This window comes from Myotis myotis, unplaced genomic scaffold (genome assembly GCF_014108235.1).
Source record: "Myotis myotis isolate mMyoMyo1 unplaced genomic scaffold, mMyoMyo1.p scaffold_m19_p_1, whole genome shotgun sequence".
Taxonomy (NCBI): domain Eukaryota; kingdom Metazoa; phylum Chordata; class Mammalia; order Chiroptera; family Vespertilionidae; genus Myotis; species Myotis myotis.
This window is the reverse complement of record NW_023416313.1, coordinates 136096864-136121553: the sequence shown is the minus strand read 5'-3', so window position 1 is coordinate 136121553 and position 24690 is coordinate 136096864. Positions and strand designations below refer to the sequence as shown.

Genomic DNA, 24690 nt, shown 5'->3' with positions numbered 1-24690 from the left:
TGTTTTGTTGTCACAAGAAATGAGAAGACCAGAGATTTTTAATAAACTGATCTACGGAATGCTAAACATACTATAAGGTACCTGAGAATCTGCACATAAACAAACTATCCTGTATCCAACATGTCTTACTGAAATAATAAAATATACTAATGTTATCTTTACATTCCCAATTAGTAAATATATGTGTGTTAACATCACACTTTTTAAAAATCTAATCTATTAAATGAATAATAAAGTATGGAAGTCTTATCATTTTACCTCTTCTCTCTTTTCTCCTTCTTCCATTGAAATATCATGTTCTACAACACTGTCAATGCAAGGTAAGTCTGAAGAAGAAATCACAATTTCTTCAGGCTCTTGCATGAACAAAGGTTTTTCCTCTTGCTGAATCCATTCTTGATATACTTTTACTACTTTCCTCATTGCTGCTGCTTCACAAATTGGTAATAAAAATGCCTAGTGAAAAAAAGAAAAGAAATGATACTTTTTAGATGCCTTTTACTCTGTCAAAAACTACTAATACATACATTTCTATCCTGTTATAAAATGAGATATAGACCATTTAAAAATATATATGTTTTATTGATTTTAGAAAGAGAGGAAGGGAGAGGAAGAGAGATAATGATGTCAACCCATAAACGAAGAGGTCACCAGTGTGATTCCTGGTTAGGGCATATTGAGCCCTGGTTGTGGGCTCAATCCCCAGTATACAGGAGGTAGTCAATCAATGATGTTTCTCTCTATATATTCTTCTCCTTTCCTCTCTCTAAAAATCAATAAAAATATATTTAAAAACAAGATTTTAATTGAAACAAAACAAAATCTAACTCTGAGAATAAAAATCACATGAAACAAGTCAACTGAGATTTTCTAAGCATATAAAGAAAAAAAATGTTACAACTTTCTTATTTTTTTTAACATATAACAATTTATATAAATTAAATAATAAAGCAATAGTACTTAGAAAATTAAAAGAAATACTTTACAGTTATTCTTTTCTTTAGGTACTTTCCCGGTTGCCTTAACTTTTTAAAAAGGAAATATGTCCTTGTCACTCACAAGAATACCACATTTTCATATCAAAATAAATATTTTTTAAATCCTCACCTGAGGATACGTTTCCCATTAATTTTAAGAGCATGGAAAGGAGAGGGAGAGACGGAAAGAAACACCGATGTGAGAGACACTGATTGGTTGCCTCCCGCATGCCCCTGACCAGGGGCAGGAGCCTGCAGCCGAGGTATGTGCCCTTGACCAGAATTGAACCTGGGAGTCTTCAGTCTGATGCTCTATCCACTGAGCAAAATTTCAAAATAAATTTTTTATACAATTCAGGCAACAAAAGTAAAACAGTAAAAATACTCTTAACCTAATTATATAAAAAGGGTTGAAAATACTTTAAAAAAAAGACATGAGGCTAATTCTAACCAAAAAAAAGCAATATAAATGTACTAATAGCCAAAACCGGTTTGGCTCAGTGGATAGAGCGTCGGCCTGCAGACTGAAAGGTCCCAGGTTCGATTCCGGTCAAGGGCATGTACCTGGGTTGCGGGCACATCCCCAGGGGGTGTGCAGGAGGCAGCTGATCGATGTTTCTCTCTCATCGATGTTTCTAACTCTCTATCTCTCTCCCTTCCTCTCTGTAAGAAATCAATAAAATATATTTAAAATAAATAAATAAATAAATAAATAAATAAATAAATGTACTAATAGTATATAAAATAGATGTTAAGCAAAAATAACTTCTACATATGACAAATGCCATAAATAAAAGGTTTAATTCACCAAGATCTATATATATAAAAGGCCAGCGACCAAAATGGCAGAATGACCAGAATGACCGGTGGCTATGATGGGCACTGCAGCAGCCAACCAGCCTGATCCAAGCCCTGATCAGCTCTCCCAACCCACCGGGCCTGGCCCTCGATAGTCCCCCAACATCCCAATTGGGAGCAGGGCCAACCAGCCATCTGCCCACAGCCCCTCCCCCTGACTGGCCCTGCCCCAGATCGGCACCCCACCCCAATCAGGGGTGAGGCCGGTTGGCCAACCGCCTGTGGCTCCTCCCCCCCCACTGACCCGGCCCAATGGGCCCCATCGGGGCAGGCTGGCCAGACCCCACCCATGCACAAATTCATGCACAGGGCCTCTAGTATGATTACAAACATGTCTGTTATTTAATTACACAGGTTCAAATTATATATATATATAAAAAAAATCTATGAGCCCTAGCCAGTTTGGCTCAGTGGATAGAGCGTCGCCCTGCGAACTGAAGGGTCCTGGGTTTGATTCCGGTCAAGGGCAAATGCCTGGGTTTCGGGCTCTATCCTCAGTAGGGTGCATGCAGGAGGCAGCCAAATAATGCTTCTCTGTCATAATCTATGTTTCTATCTCGCTCTCCCTATCCCTTCCTCTCTGAAATCAATAAAATATATATTAAAAAAAATACATGAAACTATAAAGGAAAACATAGGCAAAATACCATCAGAGTAATAGATTTTAACACAACCCTCTCTATAACTTGATATCAAGCTGACAAAATATTTTAAGTGTGGACAAAGAAAAGTTAACAAACACAATAAGGTTGATATAAGACACTTTAATGATTACTGAACTCAAAATAATACATTATTTTCAAGCACATAGGATATTTATGAGAAATGACTACATATTGAACTATACATTATAATAAATTTTAAGTAATTAGTACTATAAGGACTATATTCTCTGACCAAAAAAATTATTAGAAAAAAGAAAAATAGAATTATATAAAATGTTTGAAAGATATACATTGGTAAGTGACTCATAGGACAAAGAATGTATTAACATGAAAATTAAAAAATATTTAGAAGTAAACAATAACATCAAAATTAGTAGACTGTAGCTATAACATTATTAAGAGGTAATATCATAGCCTCAAAAATGCTTATATGAAAAAAAAATGTGAGGCTAAGATTAATTAGCTAAAAAAAACCCCACCAAAATAAAATCGAGAAAAGGAGAAAGAAAAAAAGCAAAAATTAATAAGAGAAAAACAAACAAAATGGAGAAAATTTTAAAAGCAAAAGTTAAGCCCTAACCGGTTTGGCTCAGTGGATAGAGCGTCAGCCTGCGGACTCAAGGGTCCCAGGTTCGATTCCGGTCAAGGGCATGTACCTTGGTTGCGGGCACATCCCCAGTAGGGAGTGTGCAGGAGGCAGCTGATATATGTTTCTAACTCTTTATCCCTCTCCCTTCCTCTCCGTAAAAAAAAAAATCAATAAAATATATTTTTTAAAAAATAAAATAAAAGCAAAAGTTAATTCTTTGAAAAGACTAATGAGAGTGAGGGAGTGTGAGTGAGTGAGGGAGCGAAAGGGGAGTGCGTATGTAGTATATGTGTGTGTGAGTGAAGGACAGTTACATCCTTCAGGAATCTTGGGGGCTGGCAGACTGGGCTCTCCTAGATGGGAAGACCCTGCCACCGCTGCAAGCACTCCTGGAGCAACCAGCTCTGGCACAGAAACCACACCATCTTGAAGGGGAGAGCTGCTGTAATTAGGAGCCCAGCCTCACCGCCACCCAAACTGGCCTCAGACACCATCCTGGACCCTCTAGCCACTCTGACCAAAGACCTGCCACCTCATCTGCAGACCCACAGACTCCGAGACTGCAGCCTCCCCGGCCATAGGTTCCTGTGAGCCTGGAGTGCGCTCCCCTCCTGCTAAGCCTGATGTTTTAGACAGAGGCCCCATGCAACTTGGTGCCTGGAACATTCAGTGAGTCTCAGAGTACATGACCCCTCCCTTCCCCACCAACCCCGCTGTTTCAGCCTTAGGACCATGGAACTCGGCTCCTGCACCCCTTGGTGAGACTTGGAGTACACGCCCCTCCCGCCAAGCCCGCTGCAGGACCCGTGCTACTGGGCACCTGGGCCCCTTGGTGAGAGAGTGCACACCTCTACTACCAAGCACACTGCAGGCTCCACAACCCAGTATAGTCAGTGCCTTTGGGCAGTGTAGGCTCCAACCCCGACACTGATAGAGGTTTCACCTGGTGCACACCCTACCTCCAGCCCAAGTCAAAGCTGCTAGTGCAACCTGGTGTGCCCAGCCACAGGTCATAGTATCATGCTGCATGTGCGCTGCCAGAGGGGCCTAGGGCACCATTCTGCCTTGGGTGCTGGTGCCGCACAGTGAATTGCATGCTAGAGGACTCTGGGCCCTTACAGGGAGTCACACACCAGAGAACTGTGCATGTGCCCCCATTGACCCCGTGAATCTGAGGTGGATAACTGAGGGTCCAGGACCAGGGGAGAAGGGGGTATAACTCAGAGCAGACACAATAAAGGTGTGAAACTCAAGGCAGACCCAGCCTCTGGTCTATTGAGTCCCAGATCACTGAACCGCTAGGGTCTTCAACACCTGAGACCACAAGCAAGGAGCCCAGGGGCAGAAAGAGACAGTAAAAAAGGGGGAAACAGAAAGAACCTCCAAAGGAAAGAAAAGGAGGAGGCGCGAGGAAAGGAACTAAATGAGATGGAGGCATGCAATATGTCAGAAAAAATTTCAGCATAAGGGTCACACAATTCATAAACCAGATGGATAAGAAAATCACCAACTTATGTAAGGTGCATAAGGAAATGAAGAATGATATATCTACAATAAAAAACACCATGGAAGGTTTCAAAAGTAGACTGAAGAAGTGGAGGACCAAATTAGCGAATTAGAAGACTGGGCAGTAAAACACACCCAATATGAACAGCAATTGGAGAGAGAAAAAATTAGAAAGCAGGAGGAGAGCTTCAGGGAGCTTTGGGACAACATGAAACAAAGTAACATCTGTATAATAGGGGTACCAGAAGGACAACAAGAGGAGCAAGGATTAGAAAACCTATTTGAAGAAATACAGAAAACTTCCCTGATTTTGGCGGGGGGGTGGGGGGGGGGGAAAGGGAGTCACATAAGCACAGAGACTAACAAAATGAATCCAAAAAGACCCACACCAAGACACGTCATAATTACAATGGCAAACACTAACAAAAAGAGAGAATCTTAGAGGCTACAAGAGAGAGGCAGAGAATTACATACAAGGGATCTCCCATTAGATTATCAAATGATTTCTCAACAGAAACACATCAGGCCACAAGGGAATGGAATGAAGTATACAAAGTGAAGCAAAGTAAGGGACTGAATCCAAGAATACTCTTCCCAGCAAGGAGAAATCAGGAGCTTTGCAGACAAAAAAAAAAAAAAGGCTAAAGGAGTTAATCACTGCCAATAAAGAAATGCAAGAAATGCTAAAGGGATTGCTCCAGAAATAAGAACTAGAAATGGCAGCAGGAACACAGGAATACAGAATAAAAATAGCTACAAACAAGTATCTATCAATAATACCATTAAACATAAATGGATTACATGCTCCAATCAAAAGACATTGGGTGGCTGAATGGATAAGAAAACATGACCCAAATATATATGCTGTCTGCAAGAAACCCACCTAAGAAAAAGGGACTCACACAGACTGAAAGTGAAGAAATGGGAAAAAAAATTTTCAGGCAAATGGAAATGAAAAAAACAAGTTGGGGTAGCAACACTTGCATCTGAAACAATAGACTTCAAAGTGAAGGCCATAACAAGAGACAAGGAAGGTCACTTAATACTAAAGGGATCGATACAAGAGGATATAACTCTAGTAAACATATATGTACCCAATGCAGGAGCACCCAAATACATAAAAAAAAAACTTCTGGAAGATATCAAGAGAGAGATCATAGTATTACAATCATGGTGGAGAACTATAATACCTCATTGACATCACTGGATAAATCCTCTAGGGAAAAAAAAATCAACAATGAAACAGCAACCTTAAACAATTCACTAGATCAGATGAACTTAATTGAAATCTACAGAACATTTCACCCCAAAGCTATGGAATATACATTCTTCTCAAGTGCACATGGGACATTTTCAAAGAGAGGCCACATACTGGGACATAGGCAAAGTCTCTTCAAATTCAAGAAGATTGAAATCCTATCAAGCATCTTCTTATATCACAATGCCATATTAGATATCAATTACAATAAAAACAATTTTTAAAAATCAAACACTTGGAGTCTAAATAGCATATTATTAAACAACTAGAGGCCGGGTGCGTGGATTCATGCACACTGAAAGTAAATTAATTAGAAGGTGGCTGGTGAGGCAGGACTGGGTGAGATGGGCCAGACATGCCCTGGCGCCAACCTCCTATAGTCTCTCCCTGGCTGGCCGCACCTGGGGCAGTGTGCCGGGGCTTGAAGGGTATCTGCGGAGTGAGCGGGGTCTCTCAGGCAGGTGGGGTCCCTCAGCCTGGCCTGCGGGGATCAGGCCAAAACTGTCAGTGCAACCTCCCCCAAGGGGTCCTGGAGTGCGAGAGGGCATTCTGCAAAGTTGCTGTCCTTCGGCAGCTCCTGTGTTCAGCATGTGGCCCCTGGTGGTCAATGTGTGTCATACCTACCGACCGGTTGGCGGTCACTTAGCCTTTTATATATATAGACTAGAGGCCCAGTGCACAAAAATCTGTACACTGGGGGCGGGGGGGGATCCCTCAGCCCGGCCTGTGCCCTCTCACAGTCTGGGACCCCTCAGGGGATGACCACCTGCTGTCTTAGGCCCGCTCCCAGGGGGATCAGGCCTAAGCTGGCAGTCAGACATCCTTCTGGCAGCCTGGCAGCCCTCAGGGGATGTCCACTTGCCAGTGGGCAGCAGGCCTAAACTGAAGTCGGACATCCTTAGCGCTGCTGAGGAGGCAGGAGGGGCTCCCACCACCACCGCTGTACTGGCAGCCATCAGCCTGGCTTTTGGCTGAGCAGATCTCCTCCCATGTGAGAGCGCCCTGACCACCAGAGGGCAGCTCCTGAATTGAGCGTCTGCCCCCCGATGGTCAGTGTGTGTCATAGTGACCAGTCATTCCCAGTCGTTCTGCTGTTAGGGTCAGTTTGCATATTACCCTTTTACTATATAGGACAGAGGCCTGGTGCCCTGAAGGGTGTCCCGGATCAGGGTGGGGGGTCCCGCTTGGGTGCCTGGCCAGCCTGGATGAGGGGATGATGGCTGTTTGCAGCTGGTCACACCCCCTTCAGGGAGGGGGTACCCACTGGTGTGCCTGGCCAGTCTGGGTGAGGGGCTGAGGGCCGTTTTCAGGCTGGCGGGCAACTGAAGCCCCCAGCCTCTCCTTTTTTTCTGTTTTGTTTTTGTTTTTGTTTTTTTTATTCTGGGATTTATTTACTTTCTATAGCTGTCACTGGAGCTGAGAGCAGGCTCCAGCTCTGAGGCTGTGGCTAATTGAAACATTGTTGCCATCACTGCCACTCTAAGCTCTGAGGCCAAAGCTGGCTGGAAGCAGATTTCTGGAGCTTGTTTAGCTACTATAATTGCAACATTGTTTCTTAGACTGCAGCTCAGAGGCCGGCAGCGGCAGGTGGGGAACGTTGGCTTCCTCCATCACTGGAGCAAGCAAGCCTCCTGTTCGCTTCAGCTGCCTGGCTGCCAGCCGCCATCTTGGTTGGCAGTTAATTTGCATATCTCGCTGATTAGCCAGTGGGAAGGGCAGCAAAGTTACGGTTAATTACCATGTTTCTCTATTATTCGATAGGATGGTTGGGTTACCAAAGAGATCAAAGAAGAAATAAAAAACATCCTGGAAACAAATGACAATGAAAACACAACAATCCAAAATTTATGGGACACAGTGAAAGCAGTCCTGAGAGGGAAGTTCATAGCATTACAGGTTTACCTCAAAAAAAAAACAACAAGAAAAAGTGGTAATAAATTATCTAACTCTACAACTTAAAGAATTAGAAAGAGAGCAACAAGAAACGCCCAGAGTGAGAAGAAGGAAATAATACAGATCAGAGCGGAAATAAATGACATAAAGATTAAAAAAAAAATACAAAAGATCAATGAAACCAAGAGCTGGTTCTTTGAAAGGATAAACAAGACTGATGAACCTCTAGCAAGGCTCACCAAGAAGCAAAGAGAGAGGACCCAAATAAACAAAATCAGAAATGAAAGAGGAGAAATAACAGACCCCACAGAAATACAAAGGATTGTAAAAAAATACTATGAACAACTCTATTCAAAAAAACTGGTCAACCTAAAAGAAATGGGCATATTCCTAGAAAAATGCAACCTTCAAAACTCAATCAGGATGAATAAAAAAATCTGAATAGGCTGATAGCTATGGAGGAAAATGAAGCAGTAATTAAAAAACTTCCAGCAAATAAAAGCCCTGGGCCAGACTGCTTCACAGGGGATTTTTACCAAATATTCAAAGAACTAAAACCTATCCTCCTGAGATTCTTCCAAAAAATTCAAGAGGAAGGAACACTTCTAAGCTCTTTCTATGAAGCCAGCATTGCCCTAATCCCCAAACCAGATAAAGATACTAAAAAGAAAGAGAATTACAGGCCAATATCTCTGATGAACATAGATGCTAAAATCCTCAACAAAATCCTAGTAAATCAGATCCAGGATTACATTAGAAAGATCATACACCATGACCAAGTGGGATTTATTCTGGGGATGCAAAGATGGTACCGTATCTGTAAATCAATAAACGTGTTACATCACATAAACAAATTGAGAGACAAATATCAATTAATGCAGAAAAAACATTTGACAAAATTCAACACACTTTCTTGATAAAAACTTTCAGCAATGTGGGAATAGAGGGATAATACCTCAACATAATAAAAGCCTTGTATGACAAATCTACAGCCAACATCATACTCAATGGGCAAAGACTAAAACCATTTCCCCTAACAATAGGAACAAGACAGCGATGCCCACTCTTACCACTCCTGTTCGGCATAGTACTGGAAGTGCTAGCCATAGCGATCAGACAAGAAGAAGAAATAAAAGGCATCCAAATTGGAAAAGAATAAAACTGTCATTACTTGGAGATGACATGATATTGTACATAGAAAACCCTAAAGACTTCATCAAAAAGCTACTTAACAAATGAATTCCGCAATGTAGCAGGATACAAAATTAACACCCAGAAATCTATGGCTTTTTTATACACCAATAATGAACTCACAAATAGTGAAACTAAAAAAAGAATACCAGAGCACCTGTCACTGGCTACATGCACTTCCTGAACCAGAGGCAAGAGCAGATTCGCACGCACCACCCATACCTGCCCTTTCCTGAGATCATCAAGATGCTGGGTGCCGAGTGGAGCAAACTGCAGCCCACAGAGAAGCAGTGGTACCTGGATGAGGCCCAGCGGGAGAAGCAGCAGTACATAAAGGAGCTTCGCGCTTACCAGCAATCAGAAGCCTACCAGGTGTGCACCGAGAAGATCCAGGAAAAGAAGATCAAGGAAGAGGACTCAGGCTCCGGGCTCATGAATACCCTCTTGAATGGACACAAGAGTGGGGACTGCAATGGCTTCTCTACCTTTGATGTCCCCATTTTCACTGAAGAGTTCTTGGACCAAAACAAAGCTCGGGAGGCGGAGCTGTGGCGCCTGCATAAGATGAACGTGGCCTTCGAAGAGCAGAATGTGGTGCTGCAGAGGCACACCCAGAACATGAGCAGCGCGCGAGTGCCTGGAGCAGGAGCTGGCGCTGGAGGAGCGGCGGACGCTGGTGCTGCAGTAGCAGCTCCAGGCTGTACGCCAGGCGCTCGCTGCCTGTCCTTGGCACCTGCGAGACGCCCACACTCAGCACACTGGACTCAATATGACTCAGCTGCATGGAGCCATTGAGTGGGACCCCGCCCAGCACAAGAAGTTCGTGGTCCGCATCAAGAAGATCCTGGCCCAGGTTGCCAGTGAGCACCTATGAAGGAGTTGGTCAGCTCGTGGGGATCCAGAGAAGACCAAGCTTTGCTCGTGGTCCCCACCCCATGCAGGAGGGACGGGGGTCCACCCTTTGGAGCCAGGCCCAATCCTGCACCTTGGGAGCTCCAGCCCCTAACATTATTCTACACCATCCCCTAGCTTTCAACCTCCCCAGCACCACAAATCCAGAAAAGTCACCTGCCATGCACAACACACATAGAACCCCATGGCCTCATAGAGCATGTCATACTACAGGGCAGTGGGAACACCACACATGGGCAGCATGACCCAGGACACAAGGGGACCAACAGCAGCTCTCCACACTGGTGTAGGGAGGGTGACACAGGCTACAGTGGCTCTAGGGATCTGCCCCAGGACACAGGGCAGTGAAAACCCATACCTGACACACAAGGAGGGACTCCCCGAAGGTGCTGACCACAAGTGCCCCACACAAGCAGGCACACTGCAGGACATGCTCTCATGCTTGGGTGAGAGCCTTCTGCCTGTGGCCCTGGACTTCCTGCACTTCAGAATGCAATAAACAAATTCCTAAAAAAAATAAACTTATTCAAACTGACACAAGAGCTAGAAAACCTGAATAATTCTATAAGCTTTAAACGTTCCCACAAGGAAAATATTCCAACAACATTTGTCAAATATCTTCTTCCCATTTATCATATATTTGTCAACACAAACCCTAAACTTGGCAACTAGAACCACTGCCAAAGCTGGACAAAATGTTACAAGTTTGTTTCTTTTACAAGGCTAATGCTGTCTCATACTTTGTTTTACATATTAATAAATGTGTAGGACATGAAGATTTGCTTTGCCTATAGAGCTCCTGGCATGTGAAGGAAATATTGCATAGACTAAAGAGCACTGACATGGGAACCAGATCTGGGAATTTTAGTCCTTGGTCTACCACTTACTTGCTGTGAGATTTGAATAATCCCCTTCAGCTACAAAACTCAATGACATTTACCTGCAAAAGTTAAGTATCTTTGCTATTAAAAGCAAATAATCAGTTTTCATATGGTTTATTTTCCACAAAATTTTTATGTAATTGAGAATATGCATTTAGAAATTTCTAGCTATATTTATGTAAAATAGCTTTCACTTTTTTCATTTCTCTCTTTTATTTTATTCCCCAAATAATATATGCCTTAAGCAACTTTAATTTCAGAATGCCTTAGAGGACAAAACTAAGCCACTATAGGGAGGATAAAGGCAAGTAAAACATTACTTCTTATATTTATAAACCACTTTATTGATTGGAAAGTGAAAGATGAAATGATTTTATTGTAATTTACTAATCAAATGATAGAAAGGAAAGTTTCAAATCACAAACTAAAAAAATTTTTCTGATAACAAGTATAAGGGGGTAGTTATTAAACTAAAACCATCATAAACTAAAAATATAAAATACTAAAGGATTACATGTAATAAAATTTAAAAACTAAGTATAAACTTTAAAAACCATTTTTAAGAAGAGTAAGTTTTAAAGAGCTAAAAGTCAGTACAGTATATTCAATATTAAAGACAAAAATCTGTATTACAAATTAAAAATACTGAGAGGTACTTACCTGACGAAATATCTCCGTGACAAAGTTTACGTTACTTCTTTTAGAAGAAAAAACTCTGCGAACTATTTCAATGTCTGTGAGATGTTCCTCATCAATACTACAGAGGCTAGATGAGCTAGGTTCTCGCTCCGTCAGAGTGCTTGTATTAGAATGAGACTGTTCTGGTTCTGTAGTTCTATCTGTTTTATCAGTATTATCATTCTTGTTTTCTTCTCTGGATACCAAACTAGCTGCTGCTCTCTAAAATAAAAACAAAATGGGGAAAATATAATCATTAACTAGGTATGTTGTCTTCTAATAACAAATACTGGCAGAATCCAAAGAATTTATTCTTAACTAGAGGCCCGGTGCATGAAAATTCATGCACTGGAGAGGGGTCCCTCAGCCCAGCCTGCCCCCCCTCACAATCCAGGAGCCCTCAGGAGCAGGAGGTGACCCGGCGATCAGGGGAAGGAGACGCCCCATCACACCTCTGCTGCTGCCACTGCTGGCAGCACAAGCCTCGGCCGGCCCTGGTTACCTGCGCCTCAGGCGGCCCTGGGCAGCTGAGGGGACTGGGGGACTCTGGAGGCAGGCACGTGGAGCGGCCAGGCCTGCGAACTAGCGGGGCTGAGGGGACTGGGTGCCACCATCTTTGAGGGCGTAGCAGTAAAATTAGCATATTCCCTCCTTATTGGCTGTGGGCGCCTCCATCTTTGCAACTGCGTGAGGGTCAATTAGCATATCCCTCTTTATTAGATAGGATAATTAAGTGGCAATACAAGTGATTCAACATCTAAGTGACACAGTGATAGTTGCCACTAGTCATCTACCCGTCTATAATTAGATTTGTTTTTCAGCATGTCTGTAGTACAAATAAGTTACTAATTAAAGCTGGGTAAGAAATTAATGCAGATGGAGTTAGCTCAGAACTTCAATCATAAATAAAAAAAAACATAACACTGGACTGTCTGTTCAATAAAACCTTAATGTTATAAAATCATCTCTAGACAAAAATTACGCAAGTAAAAACTTTTTAAACAAAAAACAAAGAAATTGAAGAAAATTTATAACAGAAATAGAAATGAAGCCAAAAGGTTTTTTAGAAAAGTCTATATTCTAATAAAAATAAAATTTTTACCATGACTGAAGATGAAAAAGTAAAAGTGTTAAGGTGGTGATGAAGAAATGACTACCACGGTGTATGATAGGAGAAGCACTATTGTGGTAAGTAACATAAATTACTTTGGTAAGTTACTCAATTTTTGGTCTCAGTTTTGCCATCTATCTAAAATAAGAAGCTTTTAGGTAAATAATCTCAATGCCATCCCAATAAAAAAAACCTATGATTTTAGACTAGTAAGTTCTGAGATCAGAAAAATAGTTCTCCTTGAGAGTTTCCACATTTAATAATTCTTATTAGAGAACAAAGTTTTGGGGAAAACACACACATAGCCACATAATAGAAGGCTAAGGGGACTATAAGTCAAATTTTCTAAATGCTAGTAAACTAATAACACATTATAACTCCACTTAATTTTTAAAGATTTAAGAAATCATACAAAACACACACACAGTATAAGGTTTTTAAAACTAAATGAGAAAATCTGAGAAAAGAAAAATAAAATAGTAATATGGACAAGTTCAGGAAAATGTACATTGAGGGGAAAATTAAAAGTGGAAAAAGAGGAAAACTTTAATTAAAAATAACAGATTTTTAAATATTAGCTCTGCCTTTGTGGAACTGTATACTTTTACATAACATTTCTGGACTCTGTGTTTATTAAAAACAACAACAAAAGGAATAAAATGGTGACAGAATTTTAAATCAGCATTCTATGAATGCCTAGAAATCGAACAAGAATTATAAAGGTCCTACAGCCATTTGATTGCAAACTGTTTCCAATTGCAGGAATTTATTGCAAAATTCAGAATATTTTTATTCATACAATTCAGGATATTTTTAGTACTATAAAATTAACATAAACTACAGAAATAAATTAAAAGCTGAGACTCAGCTCTAGCTGGTGTGGCTCAGTTGGAGCATTGTCCATACACCAAAGGTGGCAGGTTCGAGTCCCTATCAAGGCACATATCCAGGTTCCGGGTTCAATCACTGTCCTCCGGGCTCATGCAGGAGGCAACCAATCGATGTTTCTTTCTATAGCTCTCCCTTACTCTCTATAAAATCAATAAAAATCGTTTAAGAAAAAAAAAAAGCTGAGACTCAGAAATGACTGAAATTATCTTCTATACCTTAAAAGTCTTATATGTTTGCTAAGAAAATTATTGGTCCTATAATTATTTATAAAATATATTATAAAATATATTTATACAAAATAAATATTATTATTTTATTTAAATGTGTTCGACACCTAAAGCAAATCAGTGGACAAATCTCTTAAGCCATTTCTAACTTTAGAAAGTTATGAGTGTATTACCTGAATATTCTTTGGCAAGATTTCACCTTCCATCCCAGGAATATGAGGTCCTGTATGTGGCTTTGGCTCAAGCCAGAAAGAAACCAGCCAACGAATGACAATAACACGAGCCTTAATGAAAGGCTCCTTCGTACAATATATTGCTTCATTTGTTTCAGCATCCTTTTTTATCATGACATAATGTGGCTTTGGTCTCATCTGTGGAATATCTGTGCAAAATAAAAGGGGAAGAAAACAAAATAAGAAAGGAAATATGCTTAGATAAATCTACATTTTTTAAACATTTGAGAAACCTCTATGACGATACCCTGATTTTAGAAGTAGATTTAGCACAAAATGACATTTTAAAATAATTTGCACCCTGGTGGTTTGGCTCAATGGATAGAGCCTCGGCCTGAGGACTGAAGGGTCCCAGGTTCAATTCCAATCAAGGTACATGCCTGGGTTGCAGGCTCAATCCCCAGTGGGGGACATGCAGGAGGCAGCTGATCAACGAATCTCTCTCATCCTTTATATTTCTGATTCTCTCTCTCTCTCTCTTCCTCTCTGAGATCAATAAAAATATATTTAAAAACAAATTTTAAAAAATTTGCTACATATAAGCATAGACTCTAGAAGAGTAAAACCATACATTGCTGATATATAGAAACATGTCCTTTTGAAAAATATCATGAAAAGGCTCAATGAATTCTCTCTAAGAGCAGAGAAACTTCAAAGTCATTTAAAATTAATGAAAGCTCATTTCAATTAACCTAAAATTGAGACATATTTTGAAGTTATACAAAACATGACATTTTTTTTCTTGATTTTTAAAACAAATAATATTCCCAGTGGCAAAGGCTTGCTATCTTGACTAATTTATTTCTACTAGCCATAATGGTTTTGCCTATACCTGTTAGTTGCCTAAACTTGGCAGAGCTTAAAATAGAAACATCTTTCTCAAAAAGGACATTTTCACATAGAGCTACCAATGCTTTCTATATATAGCAGATGTCTGCTTCTAACCCAGGATTTTCCCACGAGACTCTAGCTTTGAGGCTCCAACAGACATCTTGTCACTGCTACTAAATACTGGACAAGTCATGATCAAAATATATGACAATGTAATTATTCATAAATAATTTGAGTAAGATATATTAAATTGAACTCCTGGGGAACCTTAAAAAGAAGATTTGTAACATACTGAGACCTATCTCAACCAACAGGTGAGATCCAGAGAATAAGCTTTTTTAAAAAAAAAAATCTCTTCACTCATAAAAATGTCCTAGTAATAAGTTTCCACTTTGGATATAATCTACATCTCTAATCAATCAATACAAATATTAAATATTATCAGTTTTCTGCAGGTAAAAATGTCAACTTTACACTGAGGTATGTTTAATTCTTAACTTTACATTGAGGTATGTTTTATTCTTATGCATGATCTTTTAGCAAATTCCAAAGGCTACCTACCAAGTACAGGATGATATAAACTGCTCTCCTTGCACATGTTTGGAAAAATATAAGACAAGTAGTACTTCTTAAAATGTGAAAACAGAAATGAAAATCCCCTTTCTTGATTTTCTTTGTTCTTCCATTCTAAACTTTTTACCTAAAAGACACAATTAGAATCATTCCAGGAAAAGGAAACAATTATCTATAATAAACAAACTTATAAAAGGTTACTTAAGCAATATACTAAACTATTACACTATGAAGATACACACACACACACACACACACACACACACACATATATATATATTTATGTGTGTGTGTGTGTGTGTGTGTGTGTGTGTATTTTAAAAACTGGTCTAATGACACACAAATACATTATATTCCAAAAAATCTTAGAAGTTAAAATGTGCTCTGAAAAGCTGTCAAAGTTTATTTAAAACTCAGATACTAATGTTCTTTCCTCTTTGCCTTTTCTAGAATAATTCAGTCTAAAAGTTATACAAAATATGTGAGGAGGTGGGGGATGTAAAAGCAGTGGCCACCAAGTATAGGTAAATAGAGCCTGACCACAGGAAGTAGGGAATCCATAATGGGAGTACAGCAGAGATAGCAGTAGCCTAGTGGGGACTCAGAGTCTAAGAGAGATGAGATGAGGACAGTATTCATGAAGTGGGGGGAGACTGGGGTTGGGGAGGAGCAGGAGGAAACACGGCAGTAAAATATACCATGTGAGAATTCCAGTAGGGTGAGAAAGTTACCTAAGTAGGGGGATGGTAAAGGCAAAAAGTAGGCCAGAATGAGATATCACTATATAATCACTTTAGAATGGCTAAAATTACAGACTGACCATACCAACTGTTGGTTAGGACGGGAATCAACTTTAAGTCTCATACATTGCTGGCAGAATGTAAAAAGGTATAACCATTTGGAAAACAGCATGGCAGTGTCTTAAAAAGTCAATACATACCAACTCTTCAACCCAGCCATTCCACTACTAGGTATTTATCCAAGGAAAAGAAAAGTTTATGTCCACACAAAGACCTGTTCACCAATATTCATAGCAGTTTTACTAGTAATAGCCAAAAACTGGCACAAGTCACATTACCATCAGCAGGTGGCTGGGTAACAAATTATGGTATATCACTAAAATGGAAAGCTACTCAGCAATAAAATAGACCAAATTACTAATACATACTATATAAATAATTTTCAAAATAATTATGATTAAAAAAACCAGACCAAAAGAAAGCATATACTATATAATTGCATTTATATGAAATATGGAAAAAATGCAAACTAGAAAGACAAAAAATCAGATCAGTAGTTGCCTGGGGATGGGGCAGTAGAAAAGGATGGATTACAAAGGGATCCAAGAACTTTTAATGGTATAGATGGGTTCATTATCTTGACTGTGATGATGGTTTCATGGGTGTATACAAGTAATAAAATTAATAATATACATTTCAAACATTGCAGTTTATTGTATGTTAATTATATCTCAATAAACCAGTACAACAATTTTAACACTCTTTATTAAGTACAAAAGTATTTTAAAAGCAAAACAAAACTGATAATACTAATGATAGTAAAAACTTCCCACTATAGCCCAGAAGGTGTTGCTCAGTGGTTGAGCACTGACACATGAACCAGGTCACAGCTGGATTCCTGGTCAGGGCACATGCCCGAATTGTGGGCTCGATCCCCAATAGGGGGCATGCAGGAGGCATCTGATTGATGATTCTCTCTCATCACTGATGTTTCTATCTTTCTCTCCCTTTCCTTCCTTCTCTGAAATCATAAAAAAAAAAACAACTACCCACTATAGGACATTTTTTTATTCTAAGTTCTTTACACTAATTATTTAAGCCTCAAACACCAAAATGAGATAGGCATGATTTTTATGTTTTAAACACAAAGAAGTAGTCTGTCAAAGGTCACACTATGGCAAGATGTAGAACTAGGTCTGAAACCCCAGCAAACTCATTCAGAATCCTCGTAACATTTGAATCATAGAGAATTTTTGTGTTTGGAACAGTTACAAGAAATGTGTATGCGCTAAGAGCGTTTCCATCAGTCAGGACATGCCCGTTTCATGTCTACAGATAAATAGGTTGCTTTACAAAATACATGCACCTGACCAAGCCAACATGGCTCAGTGGTTGAGCTTCGACCTATGAACCAAAAGTCAAGGTTCGATTCCCATTCAGGGCACATGCCTGGGTTGTGGGCTCGATCCCCAGTGTGGGATGTACAGGAGGCAGCAGTCAATGACTGTCTCTCATCATTGATGTTTCATCTCTCTCCCTCTCCCTTCTTTTCTGAAATCAATAAAAATATATTAAAAAACAAAAACAAAATATATGCACTTGAAAATTTTAAAAGTACAACTAGGTTTAAGAGCAAATTACATTTCCCCACTCCCACCCCATCCTCAGCCCACCTCTCTAGTTGCTGCCTCTTGGCAGACTGTTCCTTAATCAAAGATATTAGATTTGCATTTAAAGTACCACAGCTGCTAATTATAAATGAAAGTATTAGAAAGTAAACTCAATTGACTCACATAAGAAGGTATATACATGAAAAGTCTACTATAAAAATTTCTCCTTCTAGCTTCCTTTCTAAGAGCTTCATAATGTCTCCAATAATTTTTATTTCAGAAAAGACATATTAACGTATTTTCAAAAGTAAAAATTTGTTACTCCTTCTTTAGGATAATAAGCAAATATCTACTATAACAGAATAATGGTAAAAGAGGGGAAGGGGGATTACCCACACAGGATAATAATGGGGTAATATCAAAGAAAATAACATGTACCTGAATTACTATATATTTTAAAAGTGCTTCAAGAAAATAGCTTGTGAGATCTTCTTGTCCTTTATCTCCTGATTGTGGGGGAACAAGAGGAGTGATTTCCTCTATAGTAACTTGAGCTATCCAAAGACAAAATAAATAAATAAATAAATTTAACAATGCAATAATATAACCCAAATAACATTTAATTGCAAAACATATGCAATACTGCTTGAAAACAGTCTAATGATTAAACCTTGAAATAAATCTGTCATTCTGATAGTCCATCACAACAATCATAAACTTTAATAATCAACTCTTTCATGAACCCTTGATTGAGGGAATGTAACACAGGACTAGACAAAGAGATATGTAGGAATTATGAGTAAATAACATCTCACCCTTGCTGGTTTAGCTCAGTGGATAGAGGGTTGGCCTGCGGACTAAAGGGTCCTGGGTTTGATTTCAGTCAAAGGCACACACCTCGGTTGTAGGCTCAATCCCCAGCCCTGGTCGGGGCTAGTGTGGGAGGCAACCAATCAATGTGTCTCTCTCACATCAATGTTTGTCCTTTCTGTCTCCCTCCTTTCCACACTCTCTAAAAATCGATGGAAAAATATCCTTAGGTGAGGATTAACAAACAAACACACACACACACACAGACATACACATTCAAAAAAAGAGTAAATAAAATCTTACTTGGGAAAGACCTTCTCACGTTATTTTAAAGTTCACATTAAGAGCATCTATTACAAAAGTTCCATAATAAGATGAGAAACATAAATAAGAATGTGCTCATTCATCAATGAAAAGACAATCTGATTACTCTAGGTCAATGGTTCTCAACCTTCCTAATGCCATGACCCTTTAATACAGTTCCTCATGTTGTGGTGACCCCCAACCATAAAATTATTTTCGTTACTACTTCATAACTGTAATTTTGCTACTGTTATGAATCGTAATGTAAATATCTGATATGCAGGATGTATTTTCATTGTTACAAATTGAACATAATTAAAGCATAGGGATTAATCACAAAAACAATATGTAATTATATATGTGTTTTCTGATGGTCTTAGGCGACCCCTGTGAAAGGATCGTTCAACCCCCAAAGGGGTCGCGACCCACAGGTTGAGAATCGCTGCTCTAGGTAAAGACCATGCTTACTGTTTAAGGTAGCCCCTTTATTCAAAGGATGAAATACTAATTTCCCTCTCAAAAAAAAAACAAAAACACGAAAAATTAACATCTTAGTTCCTTGATTGCAAAAGTGCACTTATAAAATAAAAAACTTTGATATATTTTTACTTCTCAGATGTTCAAAAATATTCATGATAACAAAAGCAAATTCAAGAAAAAGCAACCCACAACTAGCTGAATTCTTTTCAATGTTTAGTAAGTAGCAGTACCTGATTTAGTACAGGCAGATCTCTAAATCTATTCCTCAATAACTATCAGCTAAGTAATTAAGCTCACAGAAATCAATTTTTTTTTTCACAATCCTCTTTGTACCAAGTGAAACACACTTGTGCTTTTTAAAAAATGAATGTTTTTTATTAACTTTTAGAGAGAGAGGAAGGGAGAGGAATAGAGAGAAACATCATTCAGAGAGGAACATCATCAACCAGCTGCCTCCTGCATGCCTCCTACTGGGGATCAATCCTGCAACCCTGGCATGTGCCCTGACTAGGAATCCAACTGTAACCTCTTGGTTCCTGGTTCAACACTCAACCACTGAGCCACATGGACTGGGCCATACATGTGCTTTAATGCACATCTAAATTAACTCAAGGATTCAAGATGATATGTGAAAATCAGATATTAGAGATAAATGTAAACAGCCTATATTAACTATGTATTTTTGATGCTTTGACACCAGGGCCTTGATGGCCCTGGACAGAATCTCTCTTCCACAACTACTTATTTCTCAGAGATAGTAAAGATAGGCCTGACAGTTCACCTTTTATATGCAAACCAATCAACCCAGAACTCACACCTCCACTGCCTCCTCTACTTGGCTCACACTCAGGGCCACTATTCCTCTGACCCAATCACCTTAGGGCCAAGAACCAGACAACTAGGGACAACTCACCTCCCTCACACCATCCGACTAACCCTGGTGCTTCCCAGTATGGCCAACCTCCCTAGTGTGGCATGCCCTCTCCTCTTAGGAACTCTGAATAACAAAATATTTTTTTTTAATGGCAACTGTCTCCTGATCTGTTGTTGGCCTCATCATACCTGAATAATAATGAAACCCTACATTTTAAAATATGGCCTTGGATTACTGTTAATAAATGTACAGATTTAAAAATATATATATTATCAAACTACACAGAAAATTTTAAATACTAATGTATAAGATCTCATAATCTTACTTTCTTGAAGATTGAGTGGAGGATTAATGAGATTATCTAAAGTTCGAGGTCCATATTCGGATTGTGGTGCAGAAAATCCAGGGATTAAGCATGAAAACATCCAAAGCTGCTCTTTGCTACAGTTACTTTGAAGAGCTTGCAACCATAATAAGAAAAGACGAACACCTTCCCGCCTGATCTAAAATAAAATGAAAAACAGTATTTTTACTTATCATGGAAATACTTTCTTCTTTTTAAGGCCAAAATCCTCTAGAACAGGATTACATAATGATGCTTTGCAAAAGATAGATAGGAAAGGTAGAAAGAAGGTGGAAGGAGAAAGAGAGGGAGGGTGGATATAACACCCATGACCTTTCTTAAACCCTCATTATCTGTAAATCTAAATTCAAAAGATTTTGTACAAATAAAGAATGAACTTGGCCTATAACAACTTAAAACCATCAGGTAATTTTTTATTTTACAATTTCCAATTGTAAAAAAAATCAGAAAATCATTTCCTTCTTGTTTACTTCCCTCTCCTTCCCTCCTTTACATAACCCCTAGTCTAATCTAAGCAGCAAGAAGAGAGAGGGCAATTACAGTTCCTTGCTATAATGAATTCACTAAGAGGAGGAATGATTATGGGGATCTTGGTGAGCTAACTTGCTATTGTTCTTAAAAAGTTTTTCACTGTCTGAAATTATCTCATTTACTTATCATTTGCTGCTGAGCTGCAAAACAGGAATTTTGGCCTATTACTATATACTAAGTACCTAGAACAATGCCCTGTACACAAAAGACAATAAATATTTCAATCAATGAATGGAATTCTCTCTCAGGAAAAGTTTTTTTAATTCAACTCAGATAAGCAAAACACAAAGTTCTTCAATAATCTAACCTCACTGTTAGCTTTGGAAATTACCCTAACCCAGCTCTGTTAATGACCACCGTCATTTATTTAACTGCTTCCACCTCATGGTTTAGCCAGACAGCAGAATAAAGATATAGGAAGGCTTTTTCCTTTGTACTGATACAACCACGTCTTGATGCCAAAAGTACCTACCATATGACTTTTATCTAACCTACAGCAAGATACTTTTGACTGGGTAGCTTCCCTTACCAGAGTACAAGGAGATAATAAAAAAGAAAAAAAATTTATGTACATTCCCTACTTTCCTCTACAACTAAGAATAACTGTGATAAATGCAGAATAATTTGCTGAATGACTAATCTTTGTCTTCTGGAGACCACAGAATAAAGTATTTCTGGCAGTGGCAAAAGTAAAATAGTTGTGTGTTTTTAACAATAGTTTTCCAATAGACTGGTCAACCTAGTATGTATTTTCATATTGAATATGTTGCTATATTTTAAGTGAATTCAGTTCAATTAAGTGGACTACAGACAATTCAAAATTATTTAGAAAAAAGTAGATATAGGAAAATTACTATATGCTTTAGTTTTTAAAAAGTCATAGAAAAGAAATATAATAATATACCTTCAAGGAGTTTCCTGTGTGAAGTAGTTTCTTTAAAATCAATCCTGAAAAGAAAAAATTATTTTAAATATTCACATCTTAATTTTTCTAAATGTCAGAGTTCTCGGTCAGACTTGAAAACACTTTAAAACAAGTCCTTGGCAACCTCCAAATTATTCTTGGTGACCTTGCTGTCCCTCTGGCCATAATCTTGGGGCCAGAAGGGTATATAAAAAGTCACCTTTTTAACATGTGGCTTACTGAAATTAAACATGATATCATCTACTGAAACAAATTCTAAGCCCCCAAATTATATTTAATACAACAATCTATGTATATGTCTTATTTATATTGAGAATATAATTAAATATTTCTCCATCACTAATTCAAATAAAAAACCACTACAGAAAATTTAAATTTAGTTAAGCACATAAACATCTATAACTCTAATATTTTCTAAAAAATATTTCCATTGTATTTTTTCAAAATGTTCAAAACCATCAAGATATTCAAAACCTTATTTTTTCTTTTAAATTACACGTTTCAAAACAACAATAAAATACTGAACAATAAAGAAAAAAATAAGAAAATACTGAAATAACATTAACATAAACCCACAGGTCCCCATTTTTATGAACCAATGTCAACAGTCCCATATTTCGTATACTTTCAAAAATTCATTTGTTCATATTATTTATAATGCTTTGCCTAACAGTACAAGTATCACTGAAGTCTCCTGTGAACCCATTCTGAGTCATTTTCCAGAAGAAACCATTACCCAGATTTTAGTATTATTTCCAAAAATATTTTATATTATCACTACTTATTTATAAGTCCATAAAATATATAGAATTGTTTTATATGTTTAAAAACTTATACCAGTAACAAGAATTTGTTCCACAGCTATTTGTTCTAATCCTGCATTTTTTTTATTTGTTCTAGGAACATTTACTAGTATATATAAATGATCAAGCCTGTGACTTTATTTGGTTTAAATTTCATTTGTCATATAAAAATAAGGTTTAATGTTTCAACAAATTGTGTTGATTTGTCTGCATTCCCTTCCTTATGTTTGAACAAATTCAATTTCTTAAAGTAATACTATGTAAACACCAGTCATCAGCTCTCTTAAAAATCTATTAACGCAGTTTGGTATCATGTATTGGATCCTGGAACAGAAAAAGAACATAAGTGGAAAACTAATAAAATCTGAGTAAGTTCAAAGTTTAATTAATTGTAAAAACAAAACAAAATCTTATATATGTGATACATACAAAACAAGTCATTCTATAGAAGTTGCTTTTCACATCCAACCTTACCTTCTGAAATTTATATTGATGTGTGTACTCTAGTTAATTCGTTTTAACTGCTGTATTATTCTATTACATTGTGTGAATATACCATTTATCTTCTTAATGTTAGGACATTTGGCTCATTTTCAAAATTTTGCTATTCCCAAGAATATTATCGTAAATGTTACTGTTCATGGCTCACTGTGTGCATGCGTTTCCCCCGAATACAAAACCAGGGACAAAAGTACTCCCTTTCAGCTTTCCTAAGTATTGACAAACTCTCTCCACACATCTGAGAAAACTACTCAGTGCGTAAGGGTGCTGTGGCAACACAAGAAACTGGCAAATGCTCTATTACCGCCAGTCTGATGAGTGTTAAATATCTTAATGTTTTCATTTGATAACTCCTAGTAATATTCAGCATCTTTTCATTTGGCCATTCGAGTTTCTGCAAATGGCCTGAAACATTTTTTGTATATTTTCCAGTTGGGTTATTTTGTTTTAATATGAGAGCTCTTCATACATACTGACTACTAATACTATGTCACTTCTATGAATTAGAAATATATTCTCCCGAACAACTCAGCCATATTTTTAACTGCGGGGATGGTATCTTCTGATGTACAAAAGTTTTACATTTCTATATAGTCAATTCAACATGTTTTTCTTTTTACATGTAGTTACTGTGTCTTACATGTAGTTACTACCCTACTTTAAAGTTACAAAGATAAACCACACAGTTTCTTCAAAAAATTAAAAATAGAACTGTCATTTGAGCCAGTGATCCCACTTCTAGGAATATATCCTAATAATCCCAAAACACCAGCCAGAAAGAATGTATGCACCCCTATGTTCATAGCAGCATTATTTACAATAGCTAAGATCTGGAAACAGCCCAAGTGTCCGTCAGTAGGTGAGTGGATAAAAAAGCTATAAAAAAGGAAGATCTATTATCCTTTGAGATAGAAGGGAGGGACATGAAGATTATGCTAAGCGAAAGAAGCCAATCAGAGAAAGACAAATATCACATGATCTCACTTATATATGCAATCTAATGAACAAAATAAACTGACGAATACAATAGAACCACTGGCGTGAAAACATGGAACAGACTGACTAATCACAGAGACAAGGGGAGGATGGTAAGAGATAAACTAAAGAATTTATATGCATATATGCATTGTCTGTGTCCATGGGCACAGACAATATAGGGTGGTGAAGGCCTGGGATGAGGTGGGAACCAGGAGGAAGGGGACAATAGGAGAAAAACGGGGAGACATCTCTAATACTCTCAACAATGAAGATTAAAGAAAAAAAAGTTTTGCAGTGTTGCTTTTCAAGTTTAGGTCCTGAAATTTATTTCTGTGTAAAGCAATAGAACTTTTTTTCCCAGATGGATAACCAGTTGCAACACTGATTCTTTCAGGGTTTATAATGAAATGCTATCACAATCATATTTCAAGTTTCCATTTATAAGCCTAGGTCTGTGGTGGGCCTCATTGTCCTTTTCCATTAGTCTATTTGTCCAT

General features: G+C 38.2%; 1 protein-coding gene and 1 pseudogene across 12 annotated transcripts in view; one reads left to right on the top strand and one right to left on the bottom strand.

The window, feature by feature from the left end:
* The window catches only part of RALGAPA1 (Ral GTPase activating protein catalytic subunit alpha 1), a 277152-nt gene that overhangs the window by 201274 nt on the left and 51188 nt on the right, over positions 1–24690 (bottom strand). For all 12 annotated transcript variants that reach the window (XR_004974555.1, XM_036353129.1, XM_036353109.1 and 9 more), the window contains exons 5-11: positions 21891–21934; positions 20417–20594; positions 18063–18178; positions 15263–15401; positions 13811–14019; positions 11391–11630; positions 259–456 (exon numbers count right to left, since the gene is read on the bottom strand). Coding sequence is in view for 11 of the 12 variants with exons in the window: in XM_036353129.1 (XP_036209022.1) it covers positions 259–456; positions 11391–11630; positions 13811–14019; positions 15263–15401; positions 18063–18178; positions 20417–20594; positions 21891–21934 (1124 nt within the window). In the remaining variant the exon portion in view is untranslated. The remainder of the gene's footprint in view (positions 1–258; positions 457–11390; positions 11631–13810; positions 14020–15262; positions 15402–18062; positions 18179–20416; positions 20595–21890; positions 21935–24690) is intronic.
* On the top strand, positions 3733–9856 carry LOC118672464 (annotated as a pseudogene).